Here is a 22,034-nt window from a genome sequence, read left to right on the forward strand (position 1 = left end):
CCACAGACATATTCAGTGGCAGCGCCACAGACGGTGCCACTGCAGTGCTGTTATAAGCATCACAGTCGCGCCACATGCGTGCCTCTTTTACAGACTAGATATTGTGTGAAAATTCATAGTAGTGGCGCGGCTGCAGCGCCACAAACCCGCCACTGTAGCGCTATTATAAGCGTCTAATTTGAATGCGCCCTTAATCCTGATTATTACTTTATAATGTATTTTAGTAAATAGATAATATGTCTTCAATATCTTTATCTACACACATATCATAAACCCTCTACGATGTGTTCAAAAACCGCTAATTACGACCAGCATAAGGATAAACAGTTTTGTTAGAACCAATTTCTTATCTGTGAAAATGTTGTTAACGCATAATAATAGCATCGAATTCGATTTTATTATTACATTCAAATTTCGAACATTTCTGAAAATCAAAACAATTTGACTCGACCATAGATATAGGAAAAAAGGGACTCGACCTCGATTCTAATATCAGTCGAGATGAAGTTTCATTCGAAATGAAATGTCAATAGCAAACAATTTCGCCAAATTTCACACGTTACTTGTTATTGAACAATATGATAGTTGGGGCCGACTTTAGTTTGTCTATGAATAAAAAAAACCACAGTTGCATGACATGCGTGGGAAAGTTTTTATTTACCGCCATTTCGCCAGTCGTAACATGCGGTTCCTGAACACATCATAGAGAGCGTATAGTACGTGTATAGAGCAGTGTATGCATTGACTTACAATTATATGGACGTCGGGTCCGCGCTAAAAAGTGTCCGCACTTGTAAGGCGCTAAAATCGTATAGGTACAGAGCGCCAAACTTCGCTTTAGTCTTCATTTGTTCGACTGACAGCGCGATACTGCGATGACATTACAATTTAAATTTCGAATAGGTTGACTTGGGACATTTTTTTTGTGGTTTTTGTATTAGACCCGTCGTCCATTTATTTGTAAGTCAATGAGTGTATGTAACTGTACATAATTAGGCATTTAGTTGGCTCGTTTCAAAACTCGCACTCGTATTTTAAAGCCTTTCATTATGTAATAGTCACATAAACTACTATTGTATGCCTAATGCTTCCCAGGCACAATGAAACAACATCATATTAACTAAATGACGGGACGAACATGTCGTGCATCTGGTGGTAAGAGCTTTAAATCGATTTTTCACCCGTCATCCTGAGGCATAAGTTGACAAGTCCCATGTGCCTGTAATTTCACCAGCAGCCTTACCCTTCGAAACCGGAACACAGTAAAGCTCACATTACTGCTTGGCAGCAGAAATAGGAAGGTTAGGCAATATTTCCATAAACGAATTCTTTCATAATAAGCTCTACTGTTACTAAAATTTGTTAATGTCAACTTCTATTTATCTTGTGTTTTCAAAATAAATGAGCTCTGAATTATAATATCTTGTCTCTAATATAAACGTAGTGCCACCGGCAGTTCTCTACTCGATTCTTCGACAATAGGTAACTTTGAATTATGTGCAAGAACCTAACTGTCAAATTTGAAAGTTAAGACTAGCTTAGTAATTGCTGTACTTATGTTGTGATATTCATTTAAATAACATTGGTTGATACTCACAGTCACTGATATTCAAGTACTCTTCTTCGGGCACTTCTCTGTAGGCAACAGCGAGTGTCCTTAAACCCCGACTCGCGAACATGTTAATGTCCCTGTCTACTTCTTCTTCCATTGCTCTGTTCTTGCAAAGAGGGAATACTGAGCTTTCTGCCCCTTTGCAGAATAGATAGATCTGTAAATACAAATACGTTTTACAAAACCATCTTATAAATTGCAGGAGTGATTTAAACACGATGTCGAGATTATGTTCATGGATAGATCTCTGATGATGATGCCTCGTAAAGAGAGGAAACACGTGTCAAGTGTTTTTTGATGGTATAATTAACTGCATAAAAAACGAGCCCTATACCCCACCTACGGTGGGGTCGGGCTCTGCCTGCGGCGCGTGATCCGTTTCAGGTTACGGGGTGTGCTTATGCTCTTCGTTGGCACAGCAATCAAGTATTGTGGACGCTTGATAAGGAGGTTCCAGATTCGATCCCTGATTTGAACCAAAAAAATATTCTTAGGTTTTCGCGATTGTTACACATAGGAAATAAAACTATTTTTCCGGATTTAAATCGCGTACCATGTCAACCGTGACCATGGGACCTGTAAAGGGCCCGAAACGTCGGTTTGTTTGAAAAAACAAATATACGCGATTTAAATCCGGAAAAATTGTTTCATTTCCTACAAAAAAAAAATTAATTGGTTCTGGTCAGGGTATTCTGGGTATTGCCCTCAGAATTATCGTTACCGTCTGGTACTCATAGTACAGGAAATTCCCTACTTTGAAATCAGAAATTTGGAGTGATTGTCTGGCCTCTTTTCCTTAAACTTCTCTTTTTGGCATAGCTTCCAAGAAAAAAGAATCTAACAGAGAGACGGTCGAGATACAACAACGCTATAAGTACCTTATTTCCACTACATCGGGAAGTATGCCTTATATTTTGAACAATTGTGAAATCTTGTACCGTAATAGAGCCTCCGTATACTACCTACGCAAGGTGGCGTGCGGACGCTTCAGACTTCGCCCTCCGCTACGGTAAAAAGTAAAAAATAAATTTTGACTGCAAATTATTATTAAACAGCCATAGAGATCCCCACATGCCGATTTTCAATCGAATTAGAGCAAATTTTCATCTGCCGCCAAAAACACTTCTATGGCAGCCATATTGAAAAATGTATGGTGGATAAAATATATTTTTTCCACCATACCGAGAAGTATGCGTTCTATTTTTCTAAGTGAGTCAGGATTTGTAGCTTTATACATATATACATATAACATTGAACCCAAGCGCAGTTATTTTGCACGATTTAACATTCAGTGGTCTCGCGGAGAATCTACAAATTATTAATTATAATAGAGACGAATATTGTAGTCAATAAGTAGTACACGTTACAAAGTCTCAAGGCGTAGATAACGGCATTTTTTAAATAATTATTTTAATAAAGGTCTTGGGTACTGATTGTGATGAGATTGTCATTTTCCCGATTGATAGATAAATCATTTTACGTCCTCAAATCTTCAAAAAGTATGACTAAAATATCAATTTTTTAAATTTTTATTGAACTGATATTCAATTATTTTTTGTGAAATTACTCCACTAGTTTTTTATAAATATTACTAGAAACATCGAACGAATCGACGTCTTCTAGCATACCGTGACAGACGCTATACCGTACCAGACGCTATACCAAGTAAGCCACGGAACGAACCAGCGGATCTCATGAATTTTTCTATGTGCTTGTTGTCGTGTCTTTTTTCGTTGTCGACCGGATCGAAGGATTATTTTCTGAGTGTTTTAATTATTAAAATGTCACTTGTCCAAAAATTTTTACTCTCGGTGTCAATAAAGATTCTAGGTCGAAATACAGTCGTATTCAAAACATAATCAATAAAAAAAATCTAATTAATAGTTACGTCTGTTTTCATTGAAAAGAGAATATACTCGTAAAATGTTAAATAAATAAAAATACTTTATTTGGTTTGGAAAAACTAAGATCCGAAAAAATTGTTTTATTTTCAATGTGTAACGATCGCGAAAACCAAAGCATTAGATTTATATCAATATTTTGTTATATCTAAAGCGAATTTAAACACTCGTATGTCGAACGCTAAAGGTCGACTTTATCTATCGAGAATCAGCACTGCAGGCTTTAGATAAGTAAGTTCTGGGTTCGATTCCAGTGCGTGGGACTAATTTCGGAAATGAATTTTCCAAACTCTTTCTGATCTGAATGTTGTCGGCCCTGGAGTAAATTCCATTGCTCTGGTGCTCATAGTAGGGAATTACTTAGTTTGAGACCATGTAATTGATATCGTTATCTGGCACATTATTGATTTATTTATGGGCACGAAAGCAGTCTCCCCGCACGAAAGATCATTCCTTTCCTGTAGGTACGTCTAGCGCATCCTCGTCAGCAATTACGTCGATTTGCACAACCTTTCTCAACGATTATACACATCATACAAAATAAAAATTTGCGATTGACATCCTCTTATTTAATTTGAAATTCAGTGCCTCCAGTGAAAAAGGGAATAATTCGAAATCGACAAATTTCAGGAGAGGCAAAAAACCATACTTTTATTGATTATTGGTTGTTCGCATTGATTACTAGTACTTTTTATGATTTCTAGCTTTAGGTATACTTCTAAACTTTCGTTTGACGGATATTATTAGTAAAATATTCAGTCATATTTTCTATATTCTTTTAAGTTTTTTTCGAGTTGCATCTTTATTAGAGTGCTTAACGGGAAGAACACGACTTATGTTAACAAACTTTAAGACATAAAACGACTTATTCCCTTAACTGCGGCCATTCTATGGTTATAACAATACTTATGATACTAACCACATTGATAAAAGACATAAAATCGTTAAAGGAATAAAACGACAAGTTTTCTGTTACAAACTATTAACCAATAGCAACACGGCATAGTTGCGGATATGACCAATCGTATCCTGTGGGACAAACGGAGAGCTCCACAGACCACATAAATATGGAGAGCTCAGTTATACCTTTACGTACACTGTGGAATAAGGCAATAATCGCTTTTAGTGTTACTTGTTTTCCCCGTCATTATGGAACAATACGAAAAATGTCTTTATGTAAAAATATATCCGTAGGTATTCGTTAAACTTCCATGTATTTTTTGAGTTGAGTGCACTTGTACCTTTAGACTCATAAAAATGCCCGTAAAGTTATGCCCTGAGTTCAATAAAAAAACAACGTTAGGAAACTGTTTGAGAGACGTCCTTTTGATTTGCTATGTAATCGGACACGCTGAAGCCAATGGTGCAATAAAAACAAAAGGGCAAAACTCGTCTTCTTCCGTTTTTCAATGGAGGCACTGAATTTACCTACTTATAACATTCTTATAACTTATAACATTATCTTTATCTCGCGAAACGGGCCCTTGATTTAGTCTATCAAGAGGGTTCACTCGCGTTTTGCGCGAATTTGGCTTAATTTATTTTCCCTTAACTCGCGTTTCACTATTATTCAATCTTAAAGCTACTTGAAATACAAAGATTTTTTATTCAGCTACGAGAGTCAGCTGCATTTTTTATTATAGAATAGGGTGCTTCTATTGTCATCACGACCATCAATTTCGCGTAATCACAATTACTGATTCTTACCTTTCCGTCTTTGTCTCTAATAATAACGGACATGCGTTTTCTATCCGACGTGAATTCAATCACTTGCAAACGCTCATACATTTCTGTGTTTTCCCCGATTTTGACAAGCAAATTGTTACCATCCTCCCCCAAGAACGTAACACCGGCCCTAGCCGCCGCTTCTACTAGAGCTTTCTCATCAGGGCTGCTTGCCTGGTAATCTAGATGACTAATATTACCATTAGTAACGTTGTTTTGGACCGCATTCTCTCTGTTATTGTTTGTTGTGACTCCGTTCTTAATTATGTTAGTCTTTAATCGTTTTAAAAAGCTGGTTAGTTGAAAGTTGTTTGCTGAGAGCTGAGCAGTTAATCTCCTTTTGTCCTCATTCGAAATCTGCACCGAATGGCAGAGAGCAAGAATTGTGAAAAAGAATTTGATGTCTATCTGAAATAGAAGAAACATTTAGTACAGTAGGTATGAAACATTGGCAATGCAAATGCAAATTACAATACCTCGCGTTGACACCGCGTAGTCGCCGCGCGCATTGCCTTGTTTACATCTAGGTAAGTAGATTACACATTAAGAAAGTAAGTTGGCGCTGCTCAAGTTATCTCTCACGGGAAAATGTTTATCTGAACTCATTGACATACCAACAAATGTCTAAATCTTCCTGTTTTCCCTTAACGTAATTGTGCAAGTGAGACTAAAAGTCTTTCTCAAATACTCTAAACTATGATTTTTTTAAGTATGTTGTTACAATTGGTGCAGCAAACTGCATGTGAGGTGCACTGAATGTTGGTTGTCTTTGCTGTACCTATAAATAACAAAAGAAAGACACTGACCTGACCAGTATCAACGGAATCATCAAACATACCCATACGGTATAGATTTCCTTCTTTTTCTTCATAGACTTGTCCCAAAATGGAGCAAGTTTTGAACACCATTAGGTTCTTAGTAAGTGTGCCAGTCTTATCTGAGAATAAGACTTCCACTTGACCTAATTCTTCATTTAGATCTGATGTATTGGCGACGGCTGGCCGACCGGTTTCCTCGCAACGGAAATCATTGTCCCAACCAATGAATAGAGCACCTAGTAATATTAAATAGTGTAAGCTTTATAATTTGAGTAAACCTAGGACTTAAACTCAAAGTGTTTTTTTATTGAAAAGAAGATTAAACAACATTTTTTGTATCTATTTATGACTACCTTTTAACTGTCTAACAAGAAAGCCAGTCTAAAATTTGAGTTTGCGATAGGAATATCGAAAGTACACGGCGTAAATTCAGTAGCGTCTTCCAATTTATTTCAATTAGAGATGACTATTCTGCAACAGAGATCAAATTTACGACGAAAACGAGATCTCTGGTTGGAAGAAATTTGGAGACGCAGAAGTTACACGGTTTGATTTGGCTAAGTGTGACGCATAAGTACATTTAAGAAAATGTGCTTTGGAATTTAAAAAATTAAAATTTGACTTTCAACTTCAGATTGGTCACTAAGAAAGATACTCAGGTCATTGTGTACAAAACTAGAATGTAGTCGAACAAATAAAAGAGTTTTCGCGATTGCTAAAATATAAAGCAATGTTTTGGGTTCTTTTCAGGTCCCATGGAACTTTGTCTGCAACATGCACATGAACTGCAGTCAGCCCAACCTAAAGTAGCCTGTTAAATATAAAAATATTGTTACCCCATTTACAATTTTATTTTCTTGTGAGAATCATACAATTAATAATATTGAATAATTCGAAAAGGTGAAAGGTGAAAGCGAGAGGCTTCCGATTGGGGAGAGGAAAACAGGGTCAGGTTTAATGCGGCTGAAACACAGACGTGTCTTATCTCATCAAAACGGAATGCCGTACACCTTACTCTGACTTTCCGAGATGTATCCGTGCCGACTACTTGGTTTAAACTTATCATCTAACCTCAACTTTGGGCGGTACATAGAGTGCTTGGCAAAAACTGCTACCAAAAAACTAGACATATTTTAAAATGTCAGGCGGTTCTTCACACCTGAACAGCTTTTAAATCTGTATAAAGCACAAGTTCGATCGTGTATGGAGTACTTCTGCCACCTTTGGGACGCTCTGCCCATTACCAATTAGCTATCTTGGACTCGGTGTAGCGAAAAGCAAAAAGACTTACTAACAACAACTCTCTTGAGGAGTCGAAGCTACAAAACCTTGACCATCGCAGAAAAGTAGCTCGTCAGTTTTCTATCGGATACATTTCTGGGACTGTATGAAGGAACTTTTCAATTTAGTTCCACCATCACCGTTCCTTCTTCGGTCCATTAGGAGGTCCGGAATACTTCATCATTATGTCGTTGAAATACCGCTCATTCTCACTAAGCGCTTTGCCTCCCTGTTTCTGATGCGTACAACAGACGAATGGAATACTCTAATAATCTGTGTTTCCCGAAAAGTACAATTTGGGGCTATTTAAGGCTAGAGTGAATAGGCGTGTTTTAGGTAAACGCGTACCAACGTCTGTCACATCGACGCTTAACATCAGGTGAGATTGTGGCCAAGCGTGTGTCTATTATTAATAAAAAAAAATAACTCACCAATAAACTTATAGAGTTCAATAGTGACGTACATCGAAAACGGAATGATGTAGTAATAGAGAAGCATGAAGGAGAACAGATCTGATGTAAGTGCCAGCACTCGTCCACGCGGCGATGTAACTGAAAATCGAAAGAAGTCCAAATTTCATGTCAATTCAAACATGCTTTGAACAGAATAGCATACACCCTGATTTTCTACTATACATTGAAATAAACATATGCAAAACCGGATCCGTTAAAGGAGACCCATCTTTACAGTGGAATGTATATGTATTGTAATGTATTGTTTTTTCAAACAAACCAACGTTTCGGGCCCTTTACAGGTCCCATGATCACGGTCGACTCAGACAAATATACGCTGCAACTAAATAAGACATTTACGATAAGGCAGAATGTGTAGATATAATGACTTGATGATGATATTGACCCTAATAATGATAAACAACGTTAAATAAATATAAAAAAGGTGAAAATTTAAAAAAAATCTAAAGTTGTTGATTATTTTGTATTATATTCAATATAAATAGCTGAAATAAAATTAATTAAACTCCTACGACATATAATCTGACACGGATTGATAGATAATAAAAATTTTAATGCTACTTACATGGTCCGAGATATACTTCATGGCCACTGCGCCGACTCTCCAACATGATCTTGGCTAAGAGCGAGCCCACCATTTCGAGGACAAGCAGTAATACGAATAATCCGAGAAACCCGTTCACTGCCCGCTCGCACGAGCTGAATTTGTTGCCCGTGTATTTTGAGTTCAAAGCTAGTTTTGTTTCCTCGCCTGAAATGGAATAGTATTTATTTATAAAGAAAGTCTTTGTAAGGAATGTTAGGTGAGGGAGTCACCACATTTATCAGAAAAAAGGTTCATGTCCATGCAATAAAAGCGAAAAAGACGCTGCGCGGACCGCCGACGCGTGCCGCTTCCTTTTTACTAATTGCGATATTTGTGATAACTCCCGTTTCCCCTGACAGCCTAGTACTCAGCGGCGATTAATGCCGCCTTTCCAGGGCCCGTGGCCCATGGGCCGCGACACTCGAGCTCGCGCTGACTAGTAGGGCAAGCAAAAACTGAGTGATTTTGAAAACCGGTTTCTTCAGTTTTTAATTTTACCCGAGTATTCGGTTTTTTCGGATATTTTTCTATTGTCTCCCAAATAATTCTTTGAAAGTATCGGAAAAGTAAAAAAAAATGGACAGTTTTTTGTAGATTATTTTTATTATTTATGGAATTCACAGCTTCAATGAGATAAATCAACTTCTTAAATTGTAATAAAAATCAAACTCACAACATCATTATTATTTCATATAAATATGCATAGTTAGAGCATATTTGTTGTGACACAGCTCACGCACGCGCATCTCACTTGCCCCTCGCTATCAAAAGGTTACCTGCAACCATCTTGCTAATGTTGTTGCTGCGTTGTAGTCAGGTACCAGAGTTCCTAGCATTTTTTTACTCTTTATTTATTTAGGGACTTTGAGCGCTACTGAACATGTCAGCCTCGTTAGAAAAACAATACCTCTAGAAAACACTTAATAAAATCCAAACAGATAAATCAAAATTATTACCTAACGAAACATATATACAAAATCTCCGCGGCGCTACATGTTGGCTCCGACAAAACAGATTTAAACTACCCAATATTTAAATGATGTACACACGCCAGCACATCAAGCTACACATTGATGTATCTTGTTCCGTTGCTCTGGAGGCGATTTTCGAACAAAAATGTGTAGTCAGGAATTCCACACACTTCGGAATTCGGTAAGTTCACCCTCCGCATCAAATACAAAAATTTGTCTTAATGGAACGTGTCCGGATCGAAGCCTATGCGCGCTGACAATTTGACCCCTGCTTAACTTAACATGGTCAAACCATGGGACACGAGGACGCTCACTCTGCATGGTTGAGTTAGCGTTTATTTATCATTATTAATGTGATACGTGTCGTGATACGATGATATTTAGAGTTACGAATTTACGTTTTCAGAGTTTTAAGACAAAATCGAAAATTTCGAAAAATCCGGGATTTCCTTAGCTAAAAACCGGGTTCAAAGGCGCAGCAAGTGCGTTTGGTGATTATTCCTTAGAATGAAGGATTATCCTTGTTTGACATGGTTAATTTGAACGATTAGTATAAATCGGTCAAGCAAACTACGTATATGTTGAATTCAATAAAGTTTTAAGAAATTGAACTTATCTCGACGTTCTTGTTGAATGATAATACCCAGCGGCGTCTATTCTTCTGATTCTTTTTGTTGCTGTGTGTAGGAAAATTAACTGCATGCATATTCAACACAAGCGCAGTTTGCACGATTTAACCATCAGTGGGTTCACGGAGTAGCAAATTAATTTATTTCTATTTTTTCTTAGCACATACATGTAATTCCACGAATTTTTGAAGTCGGTTTTTTATTATCTATTTTAGACTCTTGCCTCTCCCATGGCGAAAAAGATAAAGTTAAATTTTGAATTAAAGAGGCGGTATTCCCCGCACCAGGGACTTATTATTAGTATTACAGTACCACCTTATACCTTACCCTTTACGTAGTTTTGTAAAAATTGTCTTTAAACCAAATCATCTACTAACCAGTGTAAACAGCGCAACCGATTGCCCATTCTGTGTTCTTAACCCTGGAGCCTCTCAGCATCAGGTTGTCAATTGTCAACGGTAAGCTGTCATAACCAGGAATCTCTATCCGACCATAGAAAGTGTATAGGTCGGCAACTGGATTGGGCACTTCGATTTTCATGTTCTGGGGTAATATGTCTGGTAACAAAAAATATATTTAAAAGAAAAAATTAAATAAAAAGACTCTATTCTTCAACATTACAATGATATATAAAAATCTTGAAATAGTGGCTTAAAATCTAAATCTGTGTTGAAGAATAGGTAACAGCTCAACAATTTGCAAGTTTTCAGGTTTCACCTTGTATGTAATGTAAACCACAAGTCAAATATTCGTCGCTGTAGACACCGCATATGCAGCGCGTATGCAGTTTCTAATTAAATATATAATTAAGAAACCACCTCACTCACCGCAATTATACACTATTTTATAAATATACTACAGAAATCCCAGTTACATTTTTTATACAAAATTACAAATGATACACGCCCCGACCTTGCAGCAAAAAGTATAAAAAGCATTTTATTACATTATACAATAGATAGGGTAACCTATCACAAACTCGATATTTTTTCCGAAATAACCTTTTTTTCGAATTTTCATTAAAACCGAATTATAACGAAACCTTCTTTCAGGATATGTTGAATGTTTTTCGCAAACACACGATTAGGTTCGGTTAAGTTAGGTTTAAAAGAAAAAACATTTTCCTCTCAAAATTACTTTCGAGGTTATGAACATTCGAGCAAATGTTATTTCTGGAAAATGTCGTTTCGGACTACTGATGGGAATAGAACAGGCAGATATATAAGTATTTTTATTTCGTTTCACATATAAACATAATTACAAGCAAAGTTGAGACACGTTTTAACTCTACGCCGCTTACTATAAGAACGGTCAAAAGTCCAAATGTCAAGTTTGATATGCTGTTATTGTACATTTCAATTATATAAGATCTGATTGATTGATGATTTCAATTCTAAACTTCTAAACTTCTAAACTTGCCTTGCCTTAATGCGTGTAAGCCTATCAGTGACAACACTTTGCAGATATGGCTTTATTACGCCAAGGATATGATAAATATATATTCTGTCTTTTTTTAAAACGAATATTCGTCTTCAAAAAAGTAAGAACGTAAGTAAGTAAGTAAGACTATAAGTATATATGTAAATTTATCGTATCCTTGGTGTAATAGGGCCATTTCTGCAAATTGACAACTTACACACACGCATTAAGACAAGACAACTTTAGAGGTTCGGAGTAAAATTACATTTGCAGGGTTGCCAGTTTTTATAAAATTTTAATTAATCATGTAGTTGTTGTCGACAATATTATCGATAGATTGTGAAAGAAAATAAAATTTTGCCAAAAAATATCTAAATTGTGAATGTTACGACGTTCATGGTTATACATTGCGTTATTGCCTTCTTAATTCTTATTTTGATTGTTGACCTACAAATAACGAAATCAATTTTTATTTACGTACATTTTAACAAGAATACTTGGATTTGATTATCTATATTAGATTAAAATGGAAAACTTTCAAATATGTATCCTCTTCGTATTTTTAGAAGTTATAATAATTCTAAATGTAGTGTATGTATGTACGAACTTACAAAAATTTACGATTCAAATGAACCTGTGCCCAGCAGTTGTACGAACAATGATCCGATAACGATTGAAATTAAACAAGTTCGGTTATTTATTGCATAAAGCGGAACCAACATTCAGTCGATAGTTGATATAATATTTATCGATCTCACAATCACTGGCTGCTTGCAAGCGAGCAACACTTTTGCGACATAAACTGTCATTTTACTTCATCTTCAAAAAAGATACACTAGATATACATTATTTCTGAATGCACATATAACACGGACAAACGGCCATTCCTGAAACACTAAAACAAGCCTGAGTTTGAAATATTTCATGACAGATCCACATTCCACAGTAACCACCACCAAGTGAACAGCACAATTGCATAGGCAACTAACCTGGCGTGAATCCGACCAAAGGCGGCGGTATTCTCAAAGTCTTCAAATTCGTTTCCCCGTCAAGATTAGCCGTCGTAACATAGCACTTCCCCTTCTCCCCAGCCGAGCAGAGTAACACCAGATCTGCAGGAACTTCTTTGCCTCGCTTCACTCGAACTAATGTACCGGGAGCGATTGCGGAGTTCCGGACTTCTTTGATCACGTTTTTGTGAAGTATTTCCACTGTTAAGGAAGGACATGAATACCTTTAGTAGTACAGAAATATAATTTCGTGTAAATGGCGACCTATTTAGAACGTGACCATTATTTTTTCTCTCAAAGCGGGACGCCCAGCGCCTGTACATTTATTATTGTTTTAAAAATAAAATACATGTTTATAATTCAGATATGAGTAACAAAATGTTTGATGATTAAAAAAAAATCTTGAAAAGTCTGGTGAGCTGGCTTCATCGTATTTTTCCCTTTCGCGCCGTTTTTTTAGGTTAATATGGATTAATGTCACATGTGTGTTGTTTTGTCGAAGCGGGATATTGTCAAGCATTATAGGGACAGCGGAACTAAACTTAAAATCGGGACTGTCCCGTTCCAGTCACGTTACCTTTGTAGCACAACAGTTAGCAGTTAGCATTCGAATCCGGACTTGAACCCAGAGAAACTGAGAAGTCTCTCGAAATTTACCAATGAGCTTTTCGGTGAAGGAAAACATTGTGTTAAAATCTACACGTCGAAGGTTTACAATCCTTGGAAAAACGATGAAGTCCCCTAAAACGCATTGAGTCAGTGTGGCGGACTATTATGGCCTAAACCTCAGAGGAATCCGTGTCCAGCAGTGGGACGTATAAAATGGGTTAATTATGGGTGTTCGCAGTAGCGCTCCAGGAATTGATTTCATCTGTTACTTACAGTAAGTACAGGGAATTCTCTAGCTTGAGAAAAATCGTCTATATTGAATGTCATAGGCAACTTATGATTAGGTATACAAGTGAGTAGGTATATAATCGAGGAGAAGGTTGGATTTTTAGCACAATGGACTTAGCTTGATTAAGTGACCGAAACGGTTCAAAGGAAAACTACAGTTGTGAAAAATAAAATAAAACTACCGGTACCGTTTTAAGTGATTTTTTTATAAAAGAGACAGAAAACAATTTTGTTCATTCGACTTAAGCTAGAACTGTAAATTGTTGGAGGTAAAAAAGAAGATAGCGGGTGCATATATTTTTCATGCTATCTCGTACATGATTGATTGTAACATAAAACTCATCGATAGAAGTATTTTTTCTTTGTGTTGTTCGATCTTTGTATCAATAATATAAATTATAATAAAAAATTATCTAAAAAATAATAATTTATCAACAATAAAACCAAATTAGTGGAGTATGTAAAAAATATGCGAATATCATGATAATAAAATATCATGATAATATTCAATAAAATAAATACTTAATATTAATTTTCGATCTGGCCACCCCGATTCTGAGATTTACTATCGAATCCAGTTTATTCCTGTGTTTAACACCGACCTCAAAATGCATTGGTCCCTTAGTTAGAGGCTGGCACCTTAGACGTGAAATATTTTTTTTAAATTTGAATGGGACCACTACTGAGGTACCCTCTTTATTAGTCGAATTGGAACCTCCTCCTTTATTGAAGTCGGTTAAAAAAGTATAATTAATTTAGTTCTGCTGCTATTACTTTTTTATATTACTTTCTATGGTCATAATCTTTTAAAACTTAAACTTAATTAAAACCTAAATTGAATTTTAAAACAGGACGTAGATATATTTTAAAACAGTCGTCCAAACCGTAAGCATGCTCCACTGAAAAATTTACGCTCTATTAATATGCGCTCTTTCTACTAAATAACGACTATATGGTAATGTAGTTCCAAATGTCGTTCGATATTAGGTCTATAAGGGTGACAAAGGAGACGAATGTCAACAGAAAAATATCTTGTCCATTCTAAAACCTTAATCGACTATCTGACCAAGTGTGCGAGAAGCATTATTGTTCTCTAGATAATACGAATACTACACCTAATCTATCTATCTATCTATAATAATATAATAATAATAATAATATATTAATAATCATTTATTTCGAAACTGGTCCATAATTTGTTAGTAAAAAATCTATGAATAGTATCTATTACGTAAACATTTGTGTGAAGTACCTAAATCATGACAATATTTATATCTTACTCAGCCACTTCAGATTTAGTTTCCGGACATTCCAAATAGAACTTGTTTACATAAAATATTAAAAAGTAATACTACGACGAATTCAATGCTACTGTTAACGTTCTCACATGAATATTACGAATTTCTGTGTGGATTTCTGTGAACCCTAAAGACAAACAGATGTTGGTATTGTAGCGTCCATCCTAGAGCAATCAATATATTTTGTAGCAGTAGAGCTCGATCGATTGGGAGTCGTTAAAAAACAAAGACCTGCAACAAACACATGGAAAAATTCGTAGAGTCCGGTGGCTTATTTCGTGGCTTGGCATAGCATCTAACACGGTTTGCTAATAAGTCGTTGGTTCGAATCCAGCCGGGTTGAAGGAATTCTTCTAAGTGTTTTGTAAGTAATCTTTATATTAATAATTATAACAAAGTAATGGAGTCATTTCATGAAAAATAATTGAATGTCATAATGGTGAATCGTCCTGACATTAAATGGACTTAATTACATAATACCTAACGTAGATAACAATGTTTAACTAAAAGGCTGTTTGTGGTAATTATTTGCTCTGTGGTTCTCATCATTTATATTTTTATAATCACTATATACATTCACGATAAGGATTCAAATGTATTTGTCTACTTACACACTTATTTAATCGATAAGTCAATACCTATTATGATCCTACGCCTTATGTAAAGCTATTTACATGCATTTATGTGTGTACAGTCAACAGCACTTCAAGCTTTGGACTTTGGACCGTTCTTATATTAAGCGGCCTAGAGTTGCATTTAAAGGTTGACGAGTCCCTTCAGTAGGTGCCACTTACTTGACTATACTAGGGGTTGGGTGCCTGGAGACCCATATCACAAGCTCTGTTTAGTTTGGGCTCCAGTCTCCCACAACACATTATTATAAATTGTGTAATGTTTTCTAAATGTTCCTTTGTTTTGTATTGCGGAGATAATAATAATGACGGTAATAACTCACACACTCAACATAGCCCCGCACTAGGGAAACCCTGTGTCGCGGGTGCCATGGACACAGACATAGACAACCACAAATTACACCCAAACTCACGAGAGATATAAATGTAAGCCATACAAATATTTCTCCCGACCCGGCAACCGAACTTGGGACCTATGCGTGGCAGTCCAGCATGGTAACCGTTCGGCCACCGAGGCAATTAAAGATATTTACTTATTAGTAAAGATATAGAAGCGAATTTTTGTAACAATATTGATACGAGCCAAAATCTTCCGTGGAATCGTCGAGCATGCTCGAAAATGTTCGCGCATTCCGCGGAAGATTTTGACTCGTACCTATCTAATTTGTACGTTACACAATTGACCATAAAGTTCATTATGCTATGTACAAAATCGTTACAAAAATTCGCTTCCATTCCGTTCCGCCGCAATATAAATCGAGCCTAAGGGATATTTTAATTTAAGCATTTTTTTGTATTTGCAATCTGATGGAACGTACAGTAGTTAAAGATAAGATATCACCATCTATTTTATCGCTCATGTAGACCTAATACCTAACTGGCCAAACTAGCTAAAATATGTCAAACGTGTGGCGCACTATAAGTTTCCGGAATGAATAAGAAAAAAAATACTATAAATGGTCAGAGATGAATTTATTGTTTCTCAAAATATTCTCCGTTAGCGTTAATGCACTTTTTCATGTAAATGAACCAATTTTGAAAACATTTATGCCACTCCTCCGTGACAATCTCTGAAACATATTTTTCATACTCTGCGACAGCCTCTTCAGGTGATGAAAATCGTTGACCGCGTAACTGGTTCTTAATTTTTGGAAATAAATAAAAGTCATAAGGTGCCAGGTCGGGACTGTACGCGGGATGACTCATGTATTCAACGTTGTTCATCTTCAAAAATTCATTTGTCTGTCTGGCCGTGTGAGAACTGGCATTATCGTGGTGCAAGATGATATGGCGTTTACGGTTATTTTTACGAAGTTTGTCAATAACCTCCGGCAAACAAATGGTCGTGTACCAATCACTATTCAGGATACAACGATTCTCCAAAGAAACAGTAGCCATGTGTACAGTTTTATTAAAAAAAGAAGCAATCATCCGCTTAGAGGCACTTTGCACGCGCGCCACTTTGGTTGGTTTCGGCTCATCTCGAAAGACCCATACGCTCGATAGCTGCTTTGTTTTGGGATCGTAACTATAAGTCCATGTTTCGTCACCTGTTACTATGGTCCATACCAAATTTGACGCCCCTTCGTTGAATCTGGTAAGCATGGCATTGCACCAAGTAACGCGATCCGTTTTTTGAGCCTCAGTCAAACTTGTGTGGGATTTACCGAGAGCACAGCTTTTTCACACCCAAATGTTTATGTAGTATTGATTGTATTTGACTCATACCTATGCCTAAAAGTGCCCGAATCTCATGGTATGTCACATGCCTGTCTGTTTTGATCATACGGCGTACAGCATCGTTGTTTTTGTTGTTCACAGCAGTGGACGGGCGACCATCACGAAATTCGTCACTAAAATTCACACGACCGCGTTTGAATTCTGCAAACCAGCTATGAATAGTCGTCTGGCATGGTGCTTCATCGCCAAAAGCAGTTTGAAGCCTAGCAAAGCTCCTCTGAGCTGTTAAATTACACTTAGGGTCGTATTCTAGAACTCTACTCAATGCTCAAGTCAGGATTTGAGTATGGTTTAAAGCACTCGAAATCACACTCGAAGTCCCTGCCATTAGGGTCGTATTTCTAGTGCTTGTGTTTCCAGTGCAATCCTGACTTGAGCATTGAGTAAAGTTCTAGAATACGACCCTTAAAGTCGTAGAAAATCATACTACGAAAATTTTCACGAGTTAAATCCTTGGTGATGTAGACAACCAATTTCTAAAATGATGCCACAATGTAAAAACAAGTGACAGTCAGATGAAACGAACTATAGTCTACAGCCAAGGAGTTACGTTTTCAAATGTTGTAATTACTTTTTAAATATTGTTTATGTAAGTGGCCAGTTCCGGAAACTTATAGTGCGCCCCCTGTATAAAAATTTAAAGCACATTTTTCTTTTTATTATTCTGTAAAGGTCTTATAAGAGCGCTATAAACGTTACTCAACCCGCTTTGAGAACACGTTTTTCAGTCTAGACTACCTCAATGTCCACTTGCACTAAACTCAATTGCATTTTAAACCAATGCAAAAGACACTTTTAATTCATTGTGTTAATAATGTCTTATCAATTTAAGCATTGGTTTAAAGGGTATTTAACTTTAGTGCAAGTGGAGTAAAAGTGAAAATAAAACCGTTTTGTTGTATGAAAACGGTTGAGTAATAATTTTCACATTCAGCTAATTCAAATATTTAAAATGCTTAAAACCGACAATTATTCAACTTTAATACGACAAAGATAAATAAGTTGCTAATGTTTCCACTTTTTAAGATAAAGCTAATGATAAGTATCTTATACAGTGATAAAGGTTTTTCGTGTTTTTTACAAGTAATCGCGCCCGCCATCTTGGATTTAGAAATGAGTGCCATATTCGTAATGAGCACCCCCAAGTACCTCGAAAATGATACCCATATAGCATATTTTGAAAAATCGTGTCCGCCATCTTGGATTTACAAATAAGTGCTATATTCGTTTTTCATCGACAAAACCGAGCATATCTGTAGGCACCTGATCGACATTGTCGATCGACAGTAACGATCGACAAAATCGAGCACATCTGTAGGCACCTGTTCGACAATGTCGGGCAAATCTGTAGGCACCTTTAACTTAATGATGAGTTAAGCAAGATACAATTTCCCCACTTTTGAGGGAAATGTTATTCCATGGCATCATTATTTGTATATTTGTGTGCGTGCCGACGAGCGTAGTTACAAGTTGCTTACGCCTACATGAATTTGGTTTTTGCCTCACTTGTGACAGTTCGTTTGATATGAAACTATCATTCTATGCGTTATTATTCTAAGGGTTGCAATAAAAACGGCTTACGAAAGTAACTTCGTGATGAGATCCTGAAGATGATAGCGGACAGGATGGATATAACTGTATTCTGGTTCACTGAGTTGCTGGCCGAACGGTTAAAAAAGTACATAAAAAGTTAGCAATTTTGCCGCACCTTTACTTGTAGAGCCGCAAGTACAGTCAAGAGCACGTCAAGCTTAACACTTTGAACTTTGGACCGTTCTTATCGTAAGCGGCATAGAGCCCATACAAATCGGCGCGTTTTAAGTCACGGGCCGTGGGAACCATTAAACCACTCACCTAAAAAAATTCTTTTTTCCGTTGTGGCCTTATTACACCGAGGGTGTTAAATATTACCTTACCTCGTGGTTCTCTAACACTTTATTTTGGAAAGAAAAAAATGTTCATTCCGTTAACAGCACAGTACACATAAATTATGTGATTTAACACATAATACAATACAATTAGACAACACATATTAATAAACAATTCTTTTAGTCAATTCGAAGTCGAAATTAACTAAAATAAATTAAGCAACAGATCGGAATGATATAGTACCTATTTAATATCAAGGTAATAGGGTAAAAGAGTTAAGTTAATGACCATAATAATGATAATAATCGTGTACATCGCATTGAATTGTCAGCTGGTTGTCTGTAGTGGCATTTATTATCGGTTAGTGGTAAATCGATAAACCCGACGGCCGTGAAGGATCCACACACGTAAATTTTTTATTCATAATTCATGAAGCAAAGATACTTACAAGTTACGAGTTTCTTATAACGTCCGGATAAAGCCTCAAACTCAAATAATCCTTATTTTATAGATAAACAGTTAATACTTGAAATCGTTTTGATTAAACTCTACTACTCATTCGTAAGGCAGATTCCCTTGAAAAGAATCAGCAAGAAACTTTAGGGGTTGCTCTTTGTAGATATACATTTGTACCATTTGTCATTTACTATATTAATTTCAAGCAACCATAGATTGAGACTAACTGCAAGAGCTAAACGGGTCACTACCACGGATTTTTATCATCCAAGTACGCGGAAGCTGTATAGCCTTTAGAAGCTTTATAATAGCCGGACATAGTTGGCTTTTTGGATGCGTGTCTAGCCGTATTAGACGGTGTCCGGCGTTTATTAGTCTTTTTTATATTTCTGTAGGTGAGAGACCTTAAGTTTACATTTTGGAATTTAAACTACATATTTTCACAAACATTACTTCAGAATGCTAGAAGTCATGCAATGGTAAATGACTTTACATCGTCGTTTGTTTTTTATTTAACGTTATTTTATTAAACCTTAATGCCTAATGCGGACCCTTGTTTTCTTTTTGAAACGCTCTGTAGTTAGTAAAAATGGTTCTTTAATCACTCTCTCTCTCTCCTACAATTTTGACCAGACACGTCGTTAACGGGGCGGCTCGACTCAATAATAGATTAATTAATGATAAAGAAGACTGATTTATTAAATATTATTTTTATTTCAGGGAATGACAAAAAATCCTGGTTTTACATTTTAAAAATTGTCGTATTAAGCCTGCGACACAAACGATGTAAGGGTGCTGATAAAATTACAGGCATATAGGACTTGTCAAAAAAAAAAAAAGGGTAACAGGCACAATGACACATTGCCCTTTAGATTAGGGTTTCTTAACCTGTGGTCCATGGACCCCTAAGAGGTCATTATAATCTGTAGTCCCTGTAATGTCTATGGTGACCTTACCTAAACATAGCAAATGCATTATATAAAAATTGGTATATAATATTTTGTGGTTAAGTAGGTACTGCACGCGTGACCTTATTGAATTTTCGCACCCAAGAGACGAGCGAGCGAGTCGCGCGTCAAAGCAACCAGCGAGCCTTTCTTCTTCTTCATCTTTCCGGAAAGGTCCGTGAGCTCTTTGAAATTTTGAGAAGCATCCATAAATAGAAAAAGGTTAAAAAACTCTGCCTTAGATCGTGGCACTACAACTACTTTGGACAGGTGCACGACTTGATCAGACATGTGTCACTTGGTATCATAAAAAACAACTTCCCATGACGAATTCTTTCACAAGGAGCTCTACTGCGACTATAATACTCTATATATAATATTTAATTCCCTTCATCTCTGAATCAAGTTACATGTCTTAGGATATTTATTTGCGTCTATCAATCTTTATGTTGAAACTCAATCCCGTCTTCTTCTTATCGTGTCGATACTTCTTTATTTTAGGACTGTATTGTCCCTGAATAATACGTTGCTACCTTGACTGCGCTGTCCGTGGCCGCGTTGTGATCTGCCCTCGTACAGGTACAGAAACAAGGCGCGCAACAGTAAGTGCTGCATGGACTGTGTTGGGGCACTGCAGTTACATTGGGTTAGACTAGCATCCCTGAAACCTCATTAACACATCGTATCTATATAGCGTCCTATCTGAGTGCGAAGTCGATTTAAAGACTTTGTAATCTAGTGGTAGTTGCTCTTGAGTTATGATGAAACCTAGTGACAGTTCTACTACTACCTGCTTCTGCCACCAAGCAGTCATGTCATCATTACTGTGTTCCGCTTTTGAATGGTAAGGGTGCTGGTGAAATTACAGGCGTATGGGACTTGTCAACTTATGTCTCAGGGTGACGGGTGCAGTGGCAGTGTCCCTTAGATGTTTGCGATTTAAAGCTCTGAGTGGCACTGCAACTGTTATGGATAGGCGTGTAGCTTACAATCAGGCGCACGACTTGTTCGTCCCGTAACTTAATATTATAAAAAAAAAGTTGGATGAAGTAGAATTTGTGGTGCGCAGGAAACTTTTACGGCTTTTGAGGCGAACTCGGGGAATTTGGTGGCCATATAAAACTCAATCCCGACATCTATTAATTATATATGCATATATATAACGTGTGAATTAGTCACTGTTATTTATTTATACAATTTACCTTAGATTCTGCCACGTCAGTAACACCGATATCTACTTAATCGATAAAAATGATAGATTTAACGTGGTATATCGGCACATAAATTAAGAATTTATCAAATGTAATTTAATTGCCTCTGTGGCTGAGCAATTACTATGACTGCCACGCAGAGCGGCACCTCTGGGAAGGTTCGATTCCCGGGCCGGGAGAAATATTTGTATGGCCTACATTTATTTTTCTCCTGAGTTTGGGTGTGATTTTGTGGTTGTCTATGTGTGTGTCCATGGCACTCGCGACACAGGGTTTTCCTAGTGCGGGGCTATGTTGAGTGCGTGCGTTATTATTATATTTATTATATTATTAACGACGTCGAGTAAGAATAAGACGTTTACATCGCAGTCGAGGTATCGGATAAGGACTTTACGTATTAACTACACGCAATCGAAACCGACTTCATAGAACAGAGATCGACTGCATGCAGTTAATGCGTTAATGCGTGAAGACGTTATCAACTTCATGCAGTCGACGTATCGGATAAGGATTTTACGCATTAACTACACGCAATCGAAACCGACTTCATGGAACCGAG

The 22,034-nt window shown here is 36.8% G+C and overlaps 1 protein-coding gene across 1 annotated transcript in view; it reads right to left on the minus strand.

Moving 5' to 3' along the window:
* Positions 1-22,034, minus strand: part of LOC113226884 (probable phospholipid-transporting ATPase IF) — a 61,549-nt gene that overhangs the window by 6,643 nt on the left and 32,872 nt on the right. The window contains exons 4-10 of the mRNA XM_026459679.1: positions 12,405-12,626; positions 10,374-10,553; positions 8,376-8,561; positions 7,769-7,888; positions 6,045-6,292; positions 5,221-5,646; positions 1,598-1,769 (exon numbers count right to left, since the gene is read on the minus strand). Coding sequence (XP_026315464.1) covers positions 1,598-1,769; positions 5,221-5,646; positions 6,045-6,292; positions 7,769-7,888; positions 8,376-8,561; positions 10,374-10,553; positions 12,405-12,626 — 1,554 coding nt within the window. The remainder of the gene's footprint in view (positions 1-1,597; positions 1,770-5,220; positions 5,647-6,044; positions 6,293-7,768; positions 7,889-8,375; positions 8,562-10,373; positions 10,554-12,404; positions 12,627-22,034) is intronic.

The sequence above is a fragment of the Hyposmocoma kahamanoa genome, unplaced genomic scaffold (genome assembly GCF_003589595.1).
Source record: "Hyposmocoma kahamanoa isolate Upper Pololo Valley unplaced genomic scaffold, ASM358959v1 202, whole genome shotgun sequence".
In the NCBI taxonomy this organism is placed as follows: domain Eukaryota; kingdom Metazoa; phylum Arthropoda; class Insecta; order Lepidoptera; family Cosmopterigidae; genus Hyposmocoma; species Hyposmocoma kahamanoa.